The sequence below is a fragment of the Suncus etruscus genome, chromosome 13 (assembly GCF_024139225.1).
Source record: "Suncus etruscus isolate mSunEtr1 chromosome 13, mSunEtr1.pri.cur, whole genome shotgun sequence".
Taxonomy (NCBI): domain Eukaryota; kingdom Metazoa; phylum Chordata; class Mammalia; order Eulipotyphla; family Soricidae; genus Suncus; species Suncus etruscus.
In genome coordinates this window covers 17,240,411-17,261,865 of record NC_064860.1, presented here as the reverse complement: position 1 = coordinate 17,261,865, position 21,455 = coordinate 17,240,411, and the positions used below count along the sequence as shown (strand labels likewise).

Sequence of the window (21,455 nt, the reverse complement as noted above, 5' to 3'; positions counted from 1 at the left end):
ATATACAAGAAGTAAGATGCTACTTTGTTATGTATGGCACGGTATATAGTATTTTGAGCACTGCAGGAGTGATCCCTGAGCACAGAGCCAGTAGTATGTCCTGAGCAGTGTCAGATGTATCCCGGCACTACATTCCCACCACATAAATAAATAAAAATTAAAAACAGCTATTGGAGCCATATAAGTAGTCATACAGTGGGTAGGGTTCTTGCCTTACACATGGCCAGCCAGCCTAAGTTCTGACCTCAGCAGCACATAATGGTCCCCTGATCATAGTCATAACCTCTGAGCAGAGAGCCAGGAGTAAGCCCTGAACACTGCCAACTCTGACCCCAAAACAAACAAAAATAAATTGGGAAGTCCTTTCTTCATACCCAGGGACACTTGTTGGCCACTTTGGGGATATTTCTGTCTACCGTTATTTTGTTGTGCTTGTGGTCTGGGTCATTCTTCACAAAGTATGTGTTAAATCTTTCATATAGCCCATTAATACCCAGAGCTGAAAACTGAGAACTTCCACAGTCATTTACAATTTGGGATTTTCAACAAAAACCAGTCATTCACCTGAAATGGCTCTGTAACCTTAAGACTGATTTGTTAGTATAAAATCAATTTCTAACTTTACAGTGATCATTAGCACTGCATGTTAGGGATGACAATATTTTGATATGCTGTAATCATCTCAAGATGATTTTCTGGGGCCGGGTAGGTGGCGCTGGAGGTAAGGTGTCTGCCTTGCAAGCACTAGCCAAGGAAGGACCGCGGTTCGATCCCCCGGCGTCCCATATGGTCCCCCCAAGCCAGGGGCGATTTCTGAGCACATAGCCAGGAGTAACCCCTGAGCGTCAAACGGGTGTGGCCCAAAAAACAAAAAAAAAAAAAAAAAAAAGATGATTTTCTAACATTTATGCAGGTTCGAAATCCTTAAAGTAAGACTCGAAGACCAAGCGCTCAGGAGACTTAGCTCAGGAGTCTGACTAGAGCTCAGAAGACTGAATAGATACTTCCCATGAAGGGGCTGCTTTAGTCCCAGGTATCACATTGAATACTAGAGGGACAATCTCCAACCGCTGCCTGGAGCAGCACCTGGGCACTGCCAGTTGTAGCTCAAAAAGAAACACACAAACACAATAATAAGATTAAGATTACCGGGATTTCTGTGTTTTGTTTTTGTTGTTTATTTTTGGGCCATACCCAGCAGTGCTCAGGAGTTACTCTTGACTGCGCTCAGAAATCACTCCTGACAGGCTTGGAGGACCATATAAGATGTCAAGGATTGAACCTGAGTCAGTTGTGTGTGAGGCAAAAGCCCTACTCACTGTACTATTGCTCTGGCCCCAAGATTATGGTTTTAATTTAATTTTTATTTTATTTTTCAGGGAATCTGGGAAAAACTGCAAAGTGTATACATTTAGTAAAGATGGGACCTTGTTTGCCTGGAACAATGGAGAAAAGTTAGTGTTCATTTATATTATATATTTTGTTACATTATGAATATAAGACATAATTGGCATTTGAATGATATGTCTGGCTAACTTATACTAAGTTCTATCTTTTGATGTTATAATATGGTTAAGTATTATTTCCACTTTGGATGGAAGACCTCTGAAATTCTTAGTTTCTATTTCTGTGCCATGGTTTCATTATGTTTATTACTTAAAGAGTGACTTATAAAAAAGAACAATGGGACTGGAGAGAGAGTACAGTGGGTAAGGTGTTTTTCTTGCATGTGTCTGACCCAGGTTCAATCCCTGCACTCATCATGGTCCTAGAACCCACTGCGAGTGATACCTGAACAAAAACTGGGAATAATCCCTGAGCATAGATGGGTATGGCTCAAAAAGCAAAAATAAAAAAGATGGGGGTGGGGGGACCGGAGAGATAACATGGAGGTAAGGCATCTCTCTGCCTTCCATGCAGAAGGACGGTGCTTCGAATCCTGGCATCCCATATGGTCCCCCATGCCTACCAGGGGCAATTTCTGAGCGCAGAGCCAGGAGTAATCCCTGAGCGCTGCCAGGTGTGACCCAAAAACCAAAAAAAAAAAAAGTAATGTATTTAATACTGAAGAAGCTGAGATTGTTAAGTCCTACATGAACACTTCAAGAATATGTTTTTAGGGTCAGAGATTACAGTGCTTGCCATGTATACAGATGACCCAGGTTTGATCTCTAATACCACATATGGTTTCCTGAGTCCACTAGGAATAAGTCTGAGTATTGCCAGTTGTGGTCAAGGAACAAACCAACAAAAATTTATTTTTAAAATGCCAGGGATTGAACCTGGTCAGCCATGTGCAAAGCAAGTACCCTAAATGCTGTACTGTCTCTCTTTAAAATTGTTTTAAAGGTTACTAAATCTACCCAGTAAATCATTCTTCTCAAATTATTAGACCATAATTATAATAGGTCTTACAATATCAACTGTCTTAATCAGCCTCAAGGAAAATTTCTTAATTTATCAGTTTTCAAACTTATTTTTGTGTAACCTTTTACAGGTATTTGGACTTTTCTTTTTGAAGTCCTTTTTGGGTTTTTTTTTGTTTTTGTTTTTGTTTTTGTTTTTTGTGCTTTTTGGGTCACATCCAGCTGTGCTCAGAGGAAACTCCTGGCTCCATGCTCAGAAATTGCTCCTGGCAGGCACGGGGGACCGTATGGGAAGCCGGATTCGAACTGATGACCTCTGCATGAAAGGCAAACGCCTTACCTCCATGCTATCTCTCCGGCCCCTTGAAGTCCACTTTTAGTTTGTGCAACTTGAATAATGAGTGAACAAAAATTTACACTTTTTGGTTCAAAGAGATAGTACGTCGGATAAGGCTCTTGATTTAAATACAGCCTGCAGACCCAGGTTCAGTCCCCAGTACTACATGTGGTTCCCCAAATCCCTGCAGGAGTGATCCCTGAGCACTTCCAGGTGTGGCCCAAAAGCCAAAAGAGAAGGGCCTAGAGTGATAGTACAGTGAGTAGACCATTTTCCTTACACACAGCCTGAATTTGATATTCAGTATTCATATGGTCCTCCAAGTACTGCCAGGAGTAATTCCTGAGTTTAGAGTTGGGAGTAATAACCACTGAGTATTGCCAAGTATGTGTATCTACTCCACTCACTCCCGCCCATAAAAAGAAAAAAAATGTATTCTCTTAAGAGGGTATACTATGCAATCATTGTTTCATTAGGTTTTTTTAATTAGCCTTTATTAGTGTAATTTGTTTTTAGATTTTTGTTGTTCTTTTGTTTTTTGGGCCACATCCAGTGGTGCTCAAGGGTTACCCTTGACTGCACTTAGGAATCACTCTTGGCGGTACTTGAGGTACCATATGTGATGCCAGAGATTGAACTCAAGTTGTTCATATGCACAGCAAGTGCCCTGCCACTGTACTATTCCTCTGGTTCCTGTTTCTTAGATGATTAATTATTTTATGTTCTTTATATTCACTTGGCTTTCCTTTTATTCAATTCTGAATTCTTTTAATATGTCCCCATATGTTATACCCAGTTGTTTCATAAATATTTTCTGTATTGGTCCTAACATTTGTTTCTTTAAAGTGCTAGGTCCACAATAATACTTTCTTTTTATTTTTGGCCATACCCAGCAATATTTAGGTGTTATTCCTGGCTTTCCACTCAGAAATAACTCCTGGTTGTATTTGGGACCATATGGGATACTGGGATTGACCCTGGGTTGGAAATATGCAAGGCAATGGCTCTACCCACAGTACTACTGTTTTAGCCCACAATAATACATTTTGTTCCTGAATGAGAGAAATATGTAGTGTATTGATTGTGGTCATTAATGAGTTCCTGCTTAAATAAGCCAGAAACTGTAATCCATTTTCCTGCAAGTATGTGTTTTTCAAATTGGCAAGAAATTTTTTTTGGCATTTTGGGCCACACCCTGTGATGCTCAGGGGTTATTCCTGGCTCTGTGCTCAGAAATTGCTCCTGGCTCGGGGGACCATATGGGACGCTGGGAGATCGAACCAAGGTCGTCCTAGATCTGAGGCATGCAGGGCAAATGCCCTACTGCTGTGCTATCTCTCTGGCCCCTGAAAAGAACTATTAATGTTATCAACAATATCAAAAAAGAAAGTGGGCTGGAAAGAGCCCAATAAACTGAACTGATTCTCTGCAATCTCATGTTCCCTGGAGCCTAGCTGGAAGCAGATCCAAGCACTGAGTTAGAAGTCACCTCTGAGCAGGGCTGGATTGTGGCCCCAAAACAAAACAAAACAAAAAACAAACATAATAAAAGGAAGTGGGTAGGCACTTGCCTTGCATTCAGTGAACTAGGCATAATCCCGGATTCTGTACATGGTGCCTAAAACCCTGCCAGGAGTGATTCCTGAGTGTAGAGCCAAGAGAAAGCTCTGATCTCCACCAGATGTGACCCCCCCCCAAACAAACAAACAAATAAAGCTTTGTGTAATTCTAAAATTATGTATTTTCTTATATATTGAAGAGAGTTAAACATATGTATGTTTGTTTCTACTATCCTAACCTCAAATCTGAGTAAAACAAAATAACTTGGAGCAATTTCTGAATAAAATAGAGTATGACTTTTTTTTTTTAACTCGAAAGAATACATAAAAGCAAATCAGGTCAAACTGGTTTCAGGATTTGTCTCTGGCATTTATCAGAAGTATGCTCTTGGCAAATCATTCAAATGTCCTAAACCTTGATTTCATTGTTTGTAGAATGTAGATAATAGCACCTGCTTTATGACAGCTGGAAGGATTAAGAGAGGATTAAGAATATAGAAAGCAGCTACACCTGAATATGGTATAGAGAGGCTTTCATAAACAGTGGAGACTGTTCTTATGATCCTGTTATTGTCATTTTGGTCATTTTTGTGTTGAGTTGTTCTTAGTCATTCTTACTTGTGACCTTTTCAAAATTGTTTTTGACATCAAAAATGTCCTTGCTGATTTCCCTAGCTGCTGCAACTTCCACATGCCTGTGGGTTCCGCCCCTAACCCCAAAAAACAAATAAAAATAAGATATGATTTTGCTTTTTGTTAATTGTTTTCCCTTGATTTGAAATTTCTCTCTGCTCCTCTGTGTTCACTTCAAGTCCTTGTTGTTGTTGTTGTTGTTCTTGTTTTCAGCTGAATGTGGAATGAAATCTGTCACATCTTTCTACTAATTTCTTATTATTTCCCAATACCAGCTTTCTGTAGGGGCCTCTTGGTAAAAAGCATACACTCTTTTAGTTCACGTATCTTGGATATTTGGGTAGAAACTAAGTGAAAATGAATCTTACTGAAAAATGGATATTTAAAGTGATCTGAACTTGATGAGGTCAAGATTTGCATAGAAATGGCTATTATTAAGAGTTTTTTTTGTTGCTGAAGTCCTTTCTTTTGAAACCAGAATAAATATTATCAGTGTCACTGACAAGAGACTGGTGCACTCCTTTGACCTTCCCAAGGCAGTTTGCATTGAGTTTTCGCCAAAGAACACTATCCTGGTGACGTGGCAGCCATACACAAGTGAGTATTTTCCAGTTGTAAAAGTCACTCTCACAGGACCAGTTCAGTTGAGTGAAACAAAAAGAGAAAGCCTACAAACATAGAAAAAGGGATTCATTTCTTTCCAGTTATTTCTTTATTTTGGTTTGGGAGCTATACCTAGCAGTGCTCAAGGACTGTTGTTGCTTTCTGCTCAGGGGGCCTTTCTGTGCGGGGGAGCAAGGATTGAATCCAGGTCTCCTGGGTACAAAGCATGCATTTAGCCTTTGAACTCTCGCTCTTTACCAGAAGAGCAATTAATCTTTAGGAGAAGAGTAATTTTTGGTTTTGGTTTTGGTTTTAGTTTTTGGGTCACACCTGGCGGTGCTCAGGGCTTACTCTTGGCTCTGCCTCTGCAATCAAGAATCATTCCTGGGTGGTGTTCAGGGATTGAACCCAGGTTGGCTGCATGAAAGGCAATGCCTTAACTATTAATTTAATATTGCTCTGAGCAAGGAGAATAATAATTTTTTTTTTTTTTTTTTTTTTTTTGGTTTTTGGATCACACCTGGCAGCATTCAGGGGTCACTCCTAGCTCTATGCTCAGAAATCGCCCCTGGCAGGCACAAGGGACCTTACAGGATGCCCGGATTCGAACCACCGACCTTCTGCATGAAAGGCAAACGCCTTACTTCCATGCTATCTCTCCTGCCCCCAAGAAAATAATAACTTTTTGTTTGCTTGCTTACTTGTTTTGGGGGCCATACCTGGTGATATTCAGGGATTACTCTTGACTCTGCATTCAGGAATTACTCCTGATTATGTTGGGGGGAACCATAAGAGAGCTAGGGCTCGAACCCAGGTAGGCAATGCCCTACCCACTGTATTACCACTGAATGTATTACTACATTCATCAGCAATGAATTTGTATTTCCCAAATAAAATTAGTTTCAAAATATAGTATTTAAGTTAAAAGATCCATAATAAAATCAAGGAAAAAGGCTCAAGAGAAAATTTAGAAGGTACTGTATTTTTGTTGTTGTTGTTGTTTTCTGGGCCACACCCTGTGATGCTTGGGTTATTCCTGGCTGTCTACTCAGAAATTGCTCCTGGCTTGGGAGACCATATGAGATGCTGGGGATCAAACCAAGGGTCAGCCGCATGCAAGGCAAATGCCCTACCACTGCACCATCACTCCAGCCCTGGTACCGTATTTTTTTGTACCATAAGATGCACTTTTTTGTTTTGTTGTTTTTTTGTTTGTTTGTTTTGGGGCCACACCCAGCGGTGCTCAGGAGTTACTCCTGGCTGTCTGCTCAGAAATAGCTCCTGGCAGGCACGGGATGGGGTGGGGGGGTGGGGGCGTATGGGACACCGGGATTCGAACCAACCACCTTTGGTCCTGGATCGGTTACTTGCAAGGCAAACGCCGCTGTGCTATCTCTCCAGCCTCAAACTTAGTTTTTGTTTTGTTTTGTTTTGTTGTTTTTTTTTGTTCATAAGATGCACTTTTTCCCTCCAAAAGATTGGAGGAAATGTCTGTGTCTTATGGAGCGAATGCCACCTGGAGCTGAAGCCTGAGTATTTAAAAAAAATTTTTTTTTTTATTTTCTGATGTAAACAATAAAAGTTAGGTAAATATGTTTAACCAGCTGTGGACTGGTATATTGTAAATATACTTCAGCCTCGCAGGCTGGTTGTTCCCAGCCACCATCTCCTGATGGTTTCTCGCACCATTTGCTTTAGAATATTTTTTTTCTCGGGGCTGGAGAGATAGCATGGAGGTAAGGCGTTTACCTTTCATGCAGAAGGACGGTGGTTCAAATCTCGGCATCCCATACGGTCCCCTGTGCCTGCCAGGAGTGATTTCTGAGCACGAAGCAAGGAAAAACCCCTGAGCACTGCTGGGTGTGACCCAAAAACCACACACACACACACACACACACACACACAAAGAATATTTTTATTCTCAAAAATTAAGACTAGTAATCAGCCTCAAAATCAGAAGCATCTATTGTTTTGTTTTATTTTGTTTTTAAATCTAATTTCTTTGTTGTTAGTTTGTTTTGTTTTGTTTTGTTTTTGGGTCATACCCAACTATGTTCAGGAGTTACTTTTAGCTCTTCTAAACTCATGAATTACTCCTGGCAGTACTTGGGGAAACCTACGGGTTTCCAGGGATGGAACCAGGGTAGGCTACATGCAACTCTTACACTCCGACTGTCACTCTGGCCTCTCAAAATCAAGAGCATTTAAAATTTTTCTATGTGAATGTGATTAATAGTCATAAACTTTCATTAAAGAATTTTAATAAAATGTAATGGTTAAAAAAAAATGTAATTTGAGAGGTAAGCGCTAGCCAAGGAAGGACTGCGGTTAGATCCCCCAGCGTCCCATATGGTCCCTCCAAGCCAGGGGCAATTTCTGAGCGTTTAGCCAGAAGTAATCCCTGAGCATCAAATGGTGTGGCCCAAAAAAAACAAACAAAAAAAAAATGTAATGGTTAAAGAATTTTTAGCCATTTGACCAAAAACTATAAATTATATAAACAACAAATCTGAAGGATTTTTAAAATAATGGTAACTAATTTTCAGAAATGTTGAATTGCTGCCATAATAGCTATCCTATTGTAGCATTAGGTATATGTGATTAAGTCTATAATTAAAGTCAAGAGGGAACATTGATTTAGGGGACTCTTTCATCTTTGTAATGTGCTTAGTTTTTTTCCTCAAGAATGAATTTATTTTTACTATTGTAGGAGACAGTTACTGCAAAAATACTTGGTTTTCTTACAGCTTCTAAAGATGGAACAGCTGGAATACCTAATCTCCAACTTTATGATCTGAAAACTGGGGTGTGTTTGAAGTCTTTCATTCAGAAAAAAATGCAAAATTGGTAAGCAACTTAAAAGTACTGATTATTAACAAGATATATTTTTTGTTTGTTTTTGTAACACACCCAGCAGTGCTCAGAAGTTACTCCTGGTTCTGCACTCAGAAATTGCTCCTGACAAGCTTGCAGGGCCATATGGGATGCTGGGAATCGAAGCCAGGTCCATCCCAGGTCAGCCACCTGCAAGGCAAATGTCTTACCCACTGTGCTATCGCTCTGGCCCCTATTTACAAGATATTTTAAATATCTTTGTATAATATGTATTTCTCTGGTACTGACTTAGAAAATAATTTTCAAAAATCTAGATTTTATTTTTAGAACTATATTGAGGGGAGAGAAAGGCATTTTTGAGCACTTTCTACCCCCAAGTGGCCTGTGCTCAGAGATCCTCTCTGTAGTGCTTAGGGGACCTTGCTGGTCCAGGAATTGAACTTGGACCTCCTGCATTAAAACATGCTGCTTTTTCCATCCTCTTATAGGCTGAGAGAGTAAAACTTGATCTTAAATTTTTTAGAATTTTAAGAAAATGAGCAGCATTTTTCTATTGATTTTGTACACTAAAGCTGACAATTGTTCTCTCTCTCTCTTTTTTTTTTTTTTTTTTTTTTTGTGGTTTTTGGGTCACACCCGGCAGTGCTCAGGAGTTACTCCTGGCTCTATGCTCAGAAATTGCTCCTGGCAGGCACGGGGGACCCTATGGGATGCCGGGATTCGAACCACCGTCCTTCTGCATAAAAGGCAAGCGCCTTACTTCCATGCTATCTCTCCAGCCCTGACAAGTGTTCTCTTAAATAAAGAACTCTGTCACATGTTAGCTAACCTGGGATGCTATATTCCATTTAAAAATTTTTTTGAGGGGCTGGAGAGATAACAAGCACATCAGTAGGGCATTTGCCTTGCATGCGGCTGACCCAGGATGGACCTGGATTCGATTCCTGGCACCCCATATAGTCCCCCGAGCCTGCCAGGAGCAATTTCTGAGTACAGAGCCAGGAGTAATCCCTGTGTGTTACTGGGTATGGCCCAAAAAAACAATCAATCAATCAATAAACTGCTTTTTAAAATATCTAAAAGAGCTTTTATTTTAATGGGGGCACATTTAGTAGTGCTTGGGGATTACTCTGAGGACAGTGTTCAGGAGACTTTCACATACAGAACATGAACTCCAGTGCTTTGAACCATCTCCCCAGTCTTCCATTTAATTAAAAAAAATATATATTCTCTTTTTCTCAATATAGGTGTCCATCCTGGTCAGAAGATGAAGCTATTTGTGCCCGAAATGTTAACAATGAAATTCACTTCTTTGAAAACAACTTTGGTATGGACAGATTAATGAAATAATTTTATTTATTTATTTATTTTGGTTTTGGATCCACGCCCAGTGGTACTCAGGTTTATCTCTAGCAGTGCACTTAGGGATTACTCCTTGTGGGGCTCAGGTGACTGGGTAGGATGCCAAGGATCAAACCTGGGTCAGCTGTAAGGCAAGACTACCTACTGTACTACCACTACTAGCCCAATGATTATTTAATACATATATATGTTTTTATTTACTCTACTTATTGTTTATTTGTGTTTTGGGGGCCATACTTGGCAGTGTCCAGAGCTTACTCTTGGCTCTGTCCTCAGGGATCACCATTAGAGTGCCAGGGGTCAAATCTCAGTCGACCACATAGCAAATGTCCTACCCACTGTACTCTCACTTTAACCCTTAAATGTAAAAGTTTATTGCTTCATATGGTATTATAGAGTTCTGAATATAGTTTGTATATTATGAATAACTTATGTTAATTCATTTTAAAACAGATAAGCATAAATGCTACTGAAATTCTGAAATGTGAATATTTTCTTTTCTAGTAACTTTATTGTCTAATAAGATACTTGAATACTACTTTTTTTTTAATTTTTGGATCACATCTGGAGGCACTCGGGCTACTCCTGGCTCTGCACACAGAAATCACTCCTGGCTGGGTCAGGGAACCATATGGGATGCCTGGGATTGAACCCAGGCCAGCCGTGTCAAGACATGCACTCTACCATCACGATATGCTATATCTCGGGCCCCTGAGAAATACTTTTTGTGTCTAACTATTACTGGAATTCTCTGACACAGATTATTCTTTGCTTTCATCTGTAGCATTTCAAAAACAAAAGTAGATACCCTAATTCTAATGGCTATCAACTAGATCCTGGGTCTATCTCATCTACACATTATCCATCTACCAAATTACAGAAATAAATTTGTTTGTAAATATTTCAGTATGTACTTCTAAAGATTAGAATTTAGTTATTTTTTAATGCAGCACAATGCTTTTTCATATATTATCAAATAATCTAAATTTTATTGTGAGTTTGAACACTATAGTGTTTACATTTCTTTTTATTTATTTATTTATTTATTTATTTTTGGTTTTTGGGCCACACCCGGCAGTGCTCAGGGGTTACTCCTGCCTGTCTGCTCAGAAATAGCTCCTGGCAGGCACGGGGGACCATATGGGACACCGGGGTTTCAACCAACCACCTTAGGTCCTGGATTGGCTGCTTGCAAGGCAAACACCGCTGTGCTATTTCTCCAGGCCCCAGTGTTTACATTTCTAATAATAACAAATATTATTATAATGTTTTTAATTATAGTTTCCTTGTATAGAATTTATTGATCTATCTTCTAAGGTATATTGACCTTATTTTCTAAGGTTCTTTCTCGCTTTCCCTTATTATTATTTATGAAATTAGACCACTTATATATTGTCCACATGTTGAATTTTGCTGTTATAGTTAATTTATAGTTGATCTTATTCATAAATAACAGCTAGAGAGTTAGTCATCTTCAAGATCTGTTCTAAGGGAAATGGAGGCCAAGCTACATCCTAAGAAAACTAGAATGAGTTCTTTATTAGTAGTCTTCACTGCAAGCAGCTAACCACCATCTCTATTAACTATGAATCTAAACATGTTACAGGGGTCTCAAACTCAATTTACCTGGGGGCCGCAGGAGGCAAAGTCGGGGTGATCATTGAGTGCAAAGTCAGTAGTAAGCCTTGAACATTGGGGGGTGTGACCCAAACAACTAAAACAAAACAAAACAAAAAAAGATTCCTCTAGGGCAGGGCCACAAAATGTTGTACAGAGAGCCGCAAACGGGCCATGGGCCGCGAGTTTGAGACCCCTGAACTACATCACATGTTATGCATCTATTGGAGAGTGGGAGCTTAGGGCTTACTCCTGGATCTGTGCTTGGGGTTGCTACTTTGAGTGTTCAAGTGACTGTGCAGTGTCATGATCAAGCCAGAGCTGGCTTTATACAAGACAAGGGGCCTTATTTTCTTGACTCTCTCTTTGACCCCTAATGATGTATTTTATTCCAGTTCAATTACTATAATTATTATTGTTGATGCTCAGATTGTTCAGTTTTTGGACTGCTGTATGGTAATGTTTTAGTATGATTTTGTATATTTCCTCCTCTCTACCTAGAGTTAGCCAGGTCTTCAAGATACTCTGATTCTTTTTTTTTTTTTTTTGGAAAATGGATTTTTTGAGGTGGGGTGGGTTTGGGCCATACCCAGTAGCATTCTATGCTTTGAAATATAAGAAGTGATTTATGTTTGTATCTTAGGTGGCTGTCTATATCCCAGGAACTAAAGGTGCCCCTTCATTTGTTAAATTATACCAGCACCCCAATTTTGATGGACTCTGAAATCATTCAGCAACAGTACTACCTTCTTTCTTAACAGGACTGAAAACTATCACTACAGATTCTTGGTGCATGCATTCAAAGAGGCAGGTGGATAAATAGGCAAGTGAAACCCCAGTAAGAGCAAGAAAATGAAGTGCATGCTACAGTCACGGTTGGTGGCACCAGCCTATGCCATTCTCCATTCCTATGCCACTCTAATCCACTCAGAGTGTATAATCAGTATGGGCTCCTCCAAGGATATAAGGAATAACTTTTTTCTTTCAATGTTTTCAGTAATTGTTATCGGTGTTATTGCTATTATTACTCCTCTAAGAATGCTGTGTGGTTCTGCAGGTAGGGCATATGCCTTGCATGCAGCTGACACAGGTTCAAGCCCGAGCATCCCATCTGGTCCCCGGAGCCTGCCAGGAATGATTTTTGAGTGCAGAGCCAGGAGGAAGCCACACACAGCTGGGTGTGGCCCAAAAATCAAACGAAAAAATTCATTCACTGGATATCTAATATAAAACTTCATTACCTGGCCAAGTCATACAGCCATAGAAAAAATAAGTCTTCGTGTCAGTCTATCTTGCTGATCCCCCTACTTTCCTGCTGTTTCTCTGCTTCATGTGTCTGAGAAACTAGGAGTTACTTTAGTGTGGTGTTACTATAGTACATTGAGAACCGAACATATTCTGTCTTTCTCATTTATTTATCATCTTTTACATCTTTTTTTTCTTTTTAGATACAATTGTAAATAAATTGCATTTGCAAAAAGTTAATGATTTTGTCTTATCACCTGGACCCCAACCATACAAGGTAATCGCTGATTTTATTTTTCACTTTGAGACTTATAAGGTGAAATCTTCCCTTGGTCCTTGTGGCTGTTAAAAACATGTTTATCGTGGTTTCTATGCTTTGAAACATAAGAAGTGGTTTATGTTTGTATCTTAGGTGGCTGTCTATGTTCCAGGAAGTAAAGGTGCCCCTTCATTTGTTAGATTATACCAGTACCCCAATTTTGATGGACCTCATGCAGCTTTAGCCAATAAAAGTTTCTTTAAGGCGGATAAGGTCTCGATGCTGTGGAATAAAAAAGGTATGGGACAGAGATTTCCTCTCCTGGTTTATGGGTCAGATGCTAGAGTGGACCTCATCCTCTGTGTAGCCTAGAATCAAATTTTAGTACTCACTAAATAAAAATGTAGTCTGTTTGCTGCTTGAACACTTAGCACTCCTGGTTCATTCAGGTCTCAAAGCTAATAAAATTTTTTACTGTTGCAGCTTCTGCTGTGTTGGTAATAGCTAGCACAGAGGTGGACAAGACAGGTGCTTCCTATTATGGAGAACAGACCCTGCACTACATTGCAACTAATGGAGAAAGCGCTGTCGTGCAATTACGTGAGTGTCCCCCACTGGTCCTTTGGTGAGCAGGCTGGACTGGTCCAACCCCCCACCCAGGAGGACAGCCCTCTACACTCCTGCTGAGGTGCTAGAACTCACATTTCAATGCTCTGCTGTTGGTCCTCCAAATAAAGAGACTTCAAAGCATCCCAAGTAAAATTTATTTGGGTTGAATCCAGTTCAGTTTTTGAGTTAGGCAAATGCTTTATTGGGAACTTGCCGAGTGAGGTCATTCTGTAAGTCGCTTTTCTCAAGCTTTGTTGTTGTTGCTGTTTGGTTTGGTTTTGGGGCCACTTCTTATGGCAAATTGAACCAATGAACAGCACTCATGTGCCCCTGCTGGAGTTAGGGGTAGAGCATGGCAGGCACCTGCCACAGCTAGGTATCATGCTGAAAGATCTCCTCAGTGCAGTGTTTTAAAGGAGAAAACAGAAGCATCTCTGCTCATACAGATGAAGTTACAGTATAAGCAAATCACTTAAAAGAATAATGGAAGGGGCCCAAAGATAGTACTTAAGTGCTTGCCTGGCAAGCAGCTTTAGTCCCTGGTTCCATCTTGGCACTGCATATAGTCCCCTCCCCACCCCCCAGCACTGCAAGACATTACCCCTGAGCACAGAACTAGAGTGTGGCCCTTTTTTGAGTATGGTTCCCAAAAGACCCAAAAACAACTAGGGGGGAAAAAGCATAGTAGAAGCCAAGAACGTAGGTATTAGAGCCAGAGCTTTATGAAAGGTGTCCTAAGAATGAATGCATACAATAGATACAAACAGTCCACAAACGACAGAGCAAATACAACTGACAGAGGCAAATTTAAGACTTTTCAGGGACAAACGATACTTATAACGATGTCAGTTTGCTCCAAAATAACCTAAAATATTATTGTTTTGTGTTTTATTTTGGGGGGCCACGCCTGGTGATGTTCAGGGGCTACTCCTGGCTATGCACTCAGAAATCGCTCCTGCCTTTGGGGACCATATGGAACTCCAGGGGATCAAACCATGGTCCATCCTAAATTAGCACTTGCAAGACAGACACCTCATCGCTAGCACCAGCACTCCGGCCCCAAATTGAATTTAAATGTCAGTTGATTTTTTTTTTTTTTTTTTGGTTTTTGGGCCATACCCTGCAGTGCTCAGGGGTTACTCCTGGCTGTCTGCTCAGAAATAGCTCCTGGCAGGCACGGGGGACCATATGGGACACCGGGATTCGAACCAACCACCTTTGGTCTTGGATCAGCTGCTTGCAAGGCAAACACCGCTGGGCTCTCTCTCCGGGCCCTGATTTTTTTTTTTAAACAAGATAAACTGATTCTAAGACTACATTGCTTTTAAAATTTGAGACATGTTTTGTAAACTTTCCAAAAGAGTAGGGCAGGAGTTAGAGTTAATACAATGAGTAGGGTGCTTGCCTTGCATGCTGCCCAGCAGGTTAATCTCTAGCTTTTGATGTGGTCCCCTGAGCCCATCAGGAGAAATTCCTGAGTGTAGAGCAAGGAATAACCCCTAAACACCATTGAGTATACCCCCAAAACAAAAATAAATAGAATTACATAACTAAATAAAAAGGAGGGACAGATTTTTTTTTTTTAAGTTTTTGTTTGTTTTTCTCTTTGTGCCACACTTGTTGGCACTTAGGGGTTACTCCTGGCTCTGTGGTCTGGAATAATTCCTGGAAGGCTTAGAGGTCTATGTAGGATGCTGGGGATTGAACTTTGATCAGCTGTGAGCAAAGCAAACACCCTACCTGCTATGTTGCACTTCAGCCCCTATTTTCTAAGTTTTGTTTCTTCTAAAATTTGAGACTACATGATTTACTATAGTAATGAGAAGTTTTGTTTTGTTTTTTTTAACTCTTTTCTTTTATAATTTTTTTTATTTATTTGGACAACACCTGGTGGGGCTCAAGGGTTTTTACTCCTGGCTTTGAACTCAGGATTATTCTTGGCAGTCTCAAGGGACCATATCAAGTGCCAGGGTTCAAACCCAAGTCGACTGCATTCAAGGCAAGCACCTATCCCCTATCCAGCCCCAGTTAATGAAAAGTTTTCATGCACCCTTCATCAGTGTCCTACACCTTCATCAACTTACACCACCTTTTCTAAATTTGAAGTAGAAAAGACTTTATGGCCTAAATACATAAGGGAGGAGTCTTTGAATATATCAAAATTACAGATTTCTTTGGGGAAAGAAAAGAAAACAAGTACTAAGCAAAAACTTGAGGCAAAATTGAAAAAATGTATGCAAGTATGAAATGCTTAAGTGTGAGAAAAGGTAAATTTTATTAACATATCAAGGGAATCAGTCAGACCAATAATGAAAGAAATAGACATGGGGAAGTAAAAAATAGTGTATGGAACAGAACTGCTATTATGTATAGATGTTAAGAGGAAAAAGGGAAATCACAGATATTGAGAGATGCTGAAGGCCTAGAGAGATAGTATAGAAGTTAAGGTGCTTGCTTTGCAGACAGCTGCCATATCATAATGGTCTGAAATCCAGTCCAACTAGGGGTGGTCCCTGAGACTGCAGCGTAGCAAAAAATAATAATAATAAGATGCTTTTTTCCTAAAATGTTTAGCTTTTAGTAAAGCAGAAAATGTAATGCCAGCTTTCGCTTAGGTTGCTAATAAAACAGAAGCTATGCACTATGCTTGAGAGTGAGAAGGAAGCCTCTAAACCTAAACTTATCTGAAGGCCTTTTGGGGATGAAACTAATCAGTGCAGGTACCCCTTCCACCCACCATGTATCCTGGGATAACTGAGCCAATGATCTGTGTTTGCAGTGTAGAGGCACTGCAGCTGAAAAAGACTGCAGTGCTCCATAGGCACTGATGGGGGGTTATGCTATGTGGATGATTTGGTTTGGTCACCCACCCTTTTTGAGTGTTGTTTTTGTATTTTTCTCAACTTTATTGAAACATAATTGTAGCATTGTCAAAGTTTCAGATGTACAATGAGATGATTTGCTAGGTACATCAGCTGAAATTATTGCCACCATAAAGTGGTGGCATCACCTCAAGAATTATTATATTTGTGAAAGTGTGTGTGTGTGTGTGTGTGTGTGTGTGTGTGTGTGTGTGTGTGTGTGTGTGTGTGTGTGTGTGTGTGTAGAGAAACTGAAATGAAAAGCTGAAATGAAAAACTGAAATGAAAAGCTGCAAAAAGAAACCTGTTTCTTTGTCTAGATCAGTGGTCCTCAAACTATGGCCCTTGGGCCACATATTGTATTTGTATCTGTTTTGTTTCTTCATTGCAAAATAAGATATATGCAGTGTGCATAAGAATTCATTCATAAGTTTTGTTTTTACTATAGTCAGACCCTCCAATGGTCTGAGGGACAGCGAACTGGTCCCCTGTTTAAAAAGTTTGAGGACCCCTGGTCTAGATCTCTTTGGTCTTTTTCTACGTGCATGTGAGAAAGATGCTTAGTTTCAGCAAAAATATTCTGGAAGGATATGTAAGAAATAAAGGGTTGCTTTGGGCTATTAATTATATTTGTGGCAGGCCTTTTTATATAGCTTGTGTTTTTATTACTGTGCGCACATATTAACTCTCAGTAAAAGCTTGTTTATTAATAACAGTCTTTGATTGGTCGATCCCACACTGCTGAAATGTTTACAGCATTGATGATTCAGTAAGGATTCTTAAATAAATTTAGTAGGTCTTAATTCCCATTGTATTCCATATAAAATATTTTAATAGTAACACGCTTTGAAATATTTGGTTGTTTTTACTAGACATTGCTTGCGAGTATTACAGACTATAAACTGTGCTGATAAATATGACGTTCCTGTTCTTTCTGTATTGCTAATTTGGGTTTTATATTCTCTCTTTAGCAAAAAATGGCCCCATTTACGACGTCGTTTGGAATTCCAGTTCTACTGAGTTTTGCGCTGTCTATGGCTTTATGCCTGCCAAAGCAACCGTTTTCAATTTGAAATGTGACCCTGTGTTTGACTTTGGAACTGGTCCTCGCAATGCAGCCTACTACAGCCCTCACGGACACATCCTAGTCCTTGCTGGCTTTGGGAACCTTCGGGGCCAAATGGAAGTGTGGGATGTCAAAAACTACAAACTCATCTCTAAACCAGTGGCCTCCGATTCAACATATTTCGCCTGGTGCCCAGATGGCGAGCACATTCTCACGGCCACCTGCGCTCCAAGGCTTCGTGTGAACAATGGGTATAAGATCTGGCATTACACCGGCTCCGTCCTGCACAAATACGATGTGCCCTCCAATGCAGAATTGTGGCAGGTCTCTTGGCAGCCATTTTTAGATGGAGTATTTCCAGCCAAAAAAATCACTTATCAAGCAGTCCCAAGCGATGTGCCAAGGGAAGAACCTAAAGTTGCAAGTGCTTACAGACCCCCAGCTTTAAGGAATAAACCAATCACTAATTCCAAACTGGTACGTTCCTTCTTTTTCTTTTTTTGGTTCTTGAGCCCCACCCAGCGGTGCTCAGGGGTTACTCCTGGCTCCTCGCTCAGGAATCACTCTTGGCAGTGATTAAGGGACTATATGGGATGCTGGGGACTGAACCCTGGTTGGCTGCATGCAGGACAAATGCCCTTCCCTGTGCTATTGCTCCAGCCCTAGTACGTAACTTTGTGCTACTTCGGTAATCAAAGGCTTTTCAGTGTGTCTCATTCTCCAAACTGTTCTATTCTTATGTTATTCTTATGTTATTATCTGTCTAGTTAGATTGCAAAGATGAGGATAGAAATCCTAGAGAAGCCACTGATGAAAACGGTGAAAAAGTTGCTCATTTTCAGCAGTTGACATTTTGAATCTAAGGTTAAGATAATCTGGGCCCGGAGAAATAGCACAGCGGCGTTTGCCTTGCAAGCAGCCGATCCAGCACCAAAGGTGGTTGGTTCGAATCCCGGTGTCCCATATGGTCCCCCGTGCCTGCCAGGGGCTATTTCTGAGCAGACAGCCCTGAGTAACCCCTGAGCAATGCCGGGTGTGGCCCAAAAACCAAAAAAAAAAAAAGGTTAAGATAATCTGAATTCACTCTACTGACTTCGAGATGTAGACTGTCGGATTAAGTGACAGATGTGAACAGCAGTGATGGCAGGGGAAGGAAGTTGGGAAAGCAGTTGCCCTCTTCAGGGGTCACAGCACACAGTGGAAGTGTTCTGGTCCCTTAAGGCCACAGCACAGTGAGCTCATTGTGTCCAGGGATGATTCTAGCTCCAGACCAAATAGTTTGTGAGGCTTTTGTGGTTTGTTTGTTTTTTGTAAGGCAAAATAAATATGGAAGCTTCTGTGATATTTTGTGACCTTTAAAACACCTTCAGACAAAACACATATGTTGTATATATGTATATAAAACATGTATATAAGTTTATATATCTGTACCTGCATATAGATATATTTATATTTATTTAAATCTAACTTAAATTAAACATGTATAAGTATATATAAAGATATCTATATATAACATAACATATATATATAAGATGTAAATGTATATATGTGTATATACATATCTTTTTTTTTTTTTTTTTTTTATGCTCAGGGGTTACTTCTGGCTAAGCTCTCAGAAATTGCCCCTGGCTTGGGGGGACCATATGGGACACCGGGATTCGAACTAACCACCTTTGGTCCTGGATCGGCTGCTTGCAAGGCGAATGCCACTGTGCTATCTCTCCGGGCCCATATATACATATCTTACATATACATCACACATACACTTGGAGAGGCTTTGCCTTTCATTGGTTTCTCAGCCTTTTTCTGTGGCCCCTTCCAGTCTTGTTTCCTTCCTGTATACCCTGCCCTGCCCCCTCCAATATTTGGTACCCCATTTATATGATTTTTACCTGCTAATATCCTAGGAGCCCCTATTGAGAAACACTACTCTAGTTAATTAATCTATCCATCTCCATGTTTTCTCTTTTGAGAAATAGATTTCAAGTGTGTAATACAATATGATAACAATTTAATAACTCAGGTCACCATGTTTTATATTGATTCCTTTTTGATCCTGTACTCCATCCATCCTCTTTATGTTTGGAATAAAATTATTAGATGGTCACTATAAATATATAATGGTGAAAATAATGTCCATTTTCAGTTTATAGTCATACAACTCATGTAGAGTTTTGAAGGCTTTTTTGTTATTTTCATCCTGGGTTATAATTATATAGGTGCTTGCCTCTTTCTATTTATATTATACGTCTTTCCCATTTGCTTTAACTTTTTTGTTTGTTTGGTTTGGTTTGGTTTTTGTTTTTGAGCTACACCTGCAGGTGTTCAGAGGTTATTCCTGGCTCTGCACTCATAAATCACTCCTGGCTGACTCAGGGGACCATATGGAAATGGGATGCCAGGTCCATCCCAGATGGCCACTTGCAAGCAAACAAATGCCTTACCTCTGCACTATTGCTCTGGCCCTGCTTTGACTTTTAATCTTCTGATCTCTGCAAATAAGGATCTGCAAGTAATTCTTTCTGCAAAGAAAACAGATAACTGGCAGTAGTGCTTAGGTCCAATTGAGCTTCAGAAGATGCCATTGTTGGTTTTTAGTTTCAGAAAAGGCATGCTTCGGCCATAGTACTTAGGAAAATCCCCCATTTTAGGCAAAAATAAAATGAATGTTGCCAGTTCTTATATATAACTAAAAGATATTACATATCAGTTAATACAGAGTTCTTCAGGAAGTTTCTCCTGAGAGCTCAATAGATTGTGTCCTTTTCTAAAGAGTGAAATATTTTCTGCCAGTGATCATAAAATTAGTTTCATGAAATAAGTTTCTACCATACTGGTAAAAGCATATGATCTGTTGTATACGTACTTTAAAGCATGGATTCCATTTCAAAATAGTTTCTTTTGTATCATTTATAGCATGAGGATGAACCCCCTCAGAATATGAAGCCACAACCAGGAAATGACAAGCCATTATCCAAAACAGCGCTTAAAAATCAAAGGAAGCATGAGGCTAAGAGAGCTGCGAAGCAGGTATGTGGGGATATGATCTCTTTAAAATGTACAAATAGAGTCGTGCAATTAGCTTTCAGATCAAAAGTGAAGAAATTTTAGTCAAAAAGACTAGAATTTCTGGGCTGGAGTGATAGAGCTGGTAGGATGTTTGCATGCAGCTGACCCTGGTTCAATCTCTAGAACCCAGTATTGTTCCCCCAAGCTCACCATGAGTGATTCCTGATTAAGACCCCAAGCACCATCAGGTATGGCCCAAAAAACAAACCAGACAAAACTAAAAATTTGACAGTTTTAAGTTGCTTATGAGTTGGCTATGCAATTTCTGGGGAGTTTTGATTTGTCTGGTTTTGTTTGGTTTTTGGGCCACACCCTGCATAGCTTATGGGTTACTCCTGGCTCTGCTCAGAAATCACTCCTGGTGGGCTCCAGGGGACCATATTTGCATTTGCAAGGCAAATGCCCAACCACTGTGCTATCTCCACTGCACCACACTGGCAGGCACGGAGGACCATATGGGACACCGGGATTCGAACCAACCACCTTAGGTCCTGCATCGGCTGCTTGCAGGGCAAACACCGCTGTGCTATATCTCCGGCCCCCACAATTACTGTTTTAAGTCACAAGGTATCATTGTGTAATCATAATCGTCCAAAATCTGGGCTTTGCAAAAATTGCTTTCTTGTTTTGTTTCAGTATATTATTTTGGATTGCAGGGGCACCCAGCAGTTCTGGTGGCACTGTAGTGCCAGGGATTAAATCTGGGTCTCCTGTATGCAAACAAAACATGTTTCAGCCTTTTGAGTTCTCTCTCTGCCCCATCTGCCTTTTTTCTTTTTTTTCTTAAATGTCATCATCTCCAGAAATAACTCCTTCAAGAGCTCAGCTGTAGATCTCTCCCTATCAGATCACCTAGTCAAGGGATTTGATTTATACAGAAGTAGGCTTGCCCTTTAGTCTGTGCTAGTAGCGCCCTCTGCTGGCATGGAGAGTGTCAGTGAATGGCATCCTCTCTTAACTGTTCAGATGTCAGTAGGGCTGGCTATGGTTCCCGACTTGATGGTTTGCCATAGTTGAAGTGAAAGAATTCCCAC

General features: G+C 40.2%; 1 protein-coding gene across 1 annotated transcript in view; it reads left to right on the top strand.

Moving 5' to 3' along the window:
• Positions 1-21,455, top strand: part of EIF2A (eukaryotic translation initiation factor 2A) — a 36,814-nt gene that overhangs the window by 10,781 nt on the left and 4,578 nt on the right. The window contains exons 3-11 of the mRNA XM_049785379.1: positions 1,380-1,454; positions 5,374-5,492; positions 8,246-8,345; positions 9,581-9,660; positions 12,761-12,834; positions 12,970-13,114; positions 13,300-13,416; positions 17,258-17,829; positions 20,269-20,382. Coding sequence (XP_049641336.1) covers positions 1,380-1,454; positions 5,374-5,492; positions 8,246-8,345; positions 9,581-9,660; positions 12,761-12,834; positions 12,970-13,114; positions 13,300-13,416; positions 17,258-17,829; positions 20,269-20,382 — 1,396 coding nt within the window. The remainder of the gene's footprint in view (positions 1-1,379; positions 1,455-5,373; positions 5,493-8,245; positions 8,346-9,580; positions 9,661-12,760; positions 12,835-12,969; positions 13,115-13,299; positions 13,417-17,257; positions 17,830-20,268; positions 20,383-21,455) is intronic.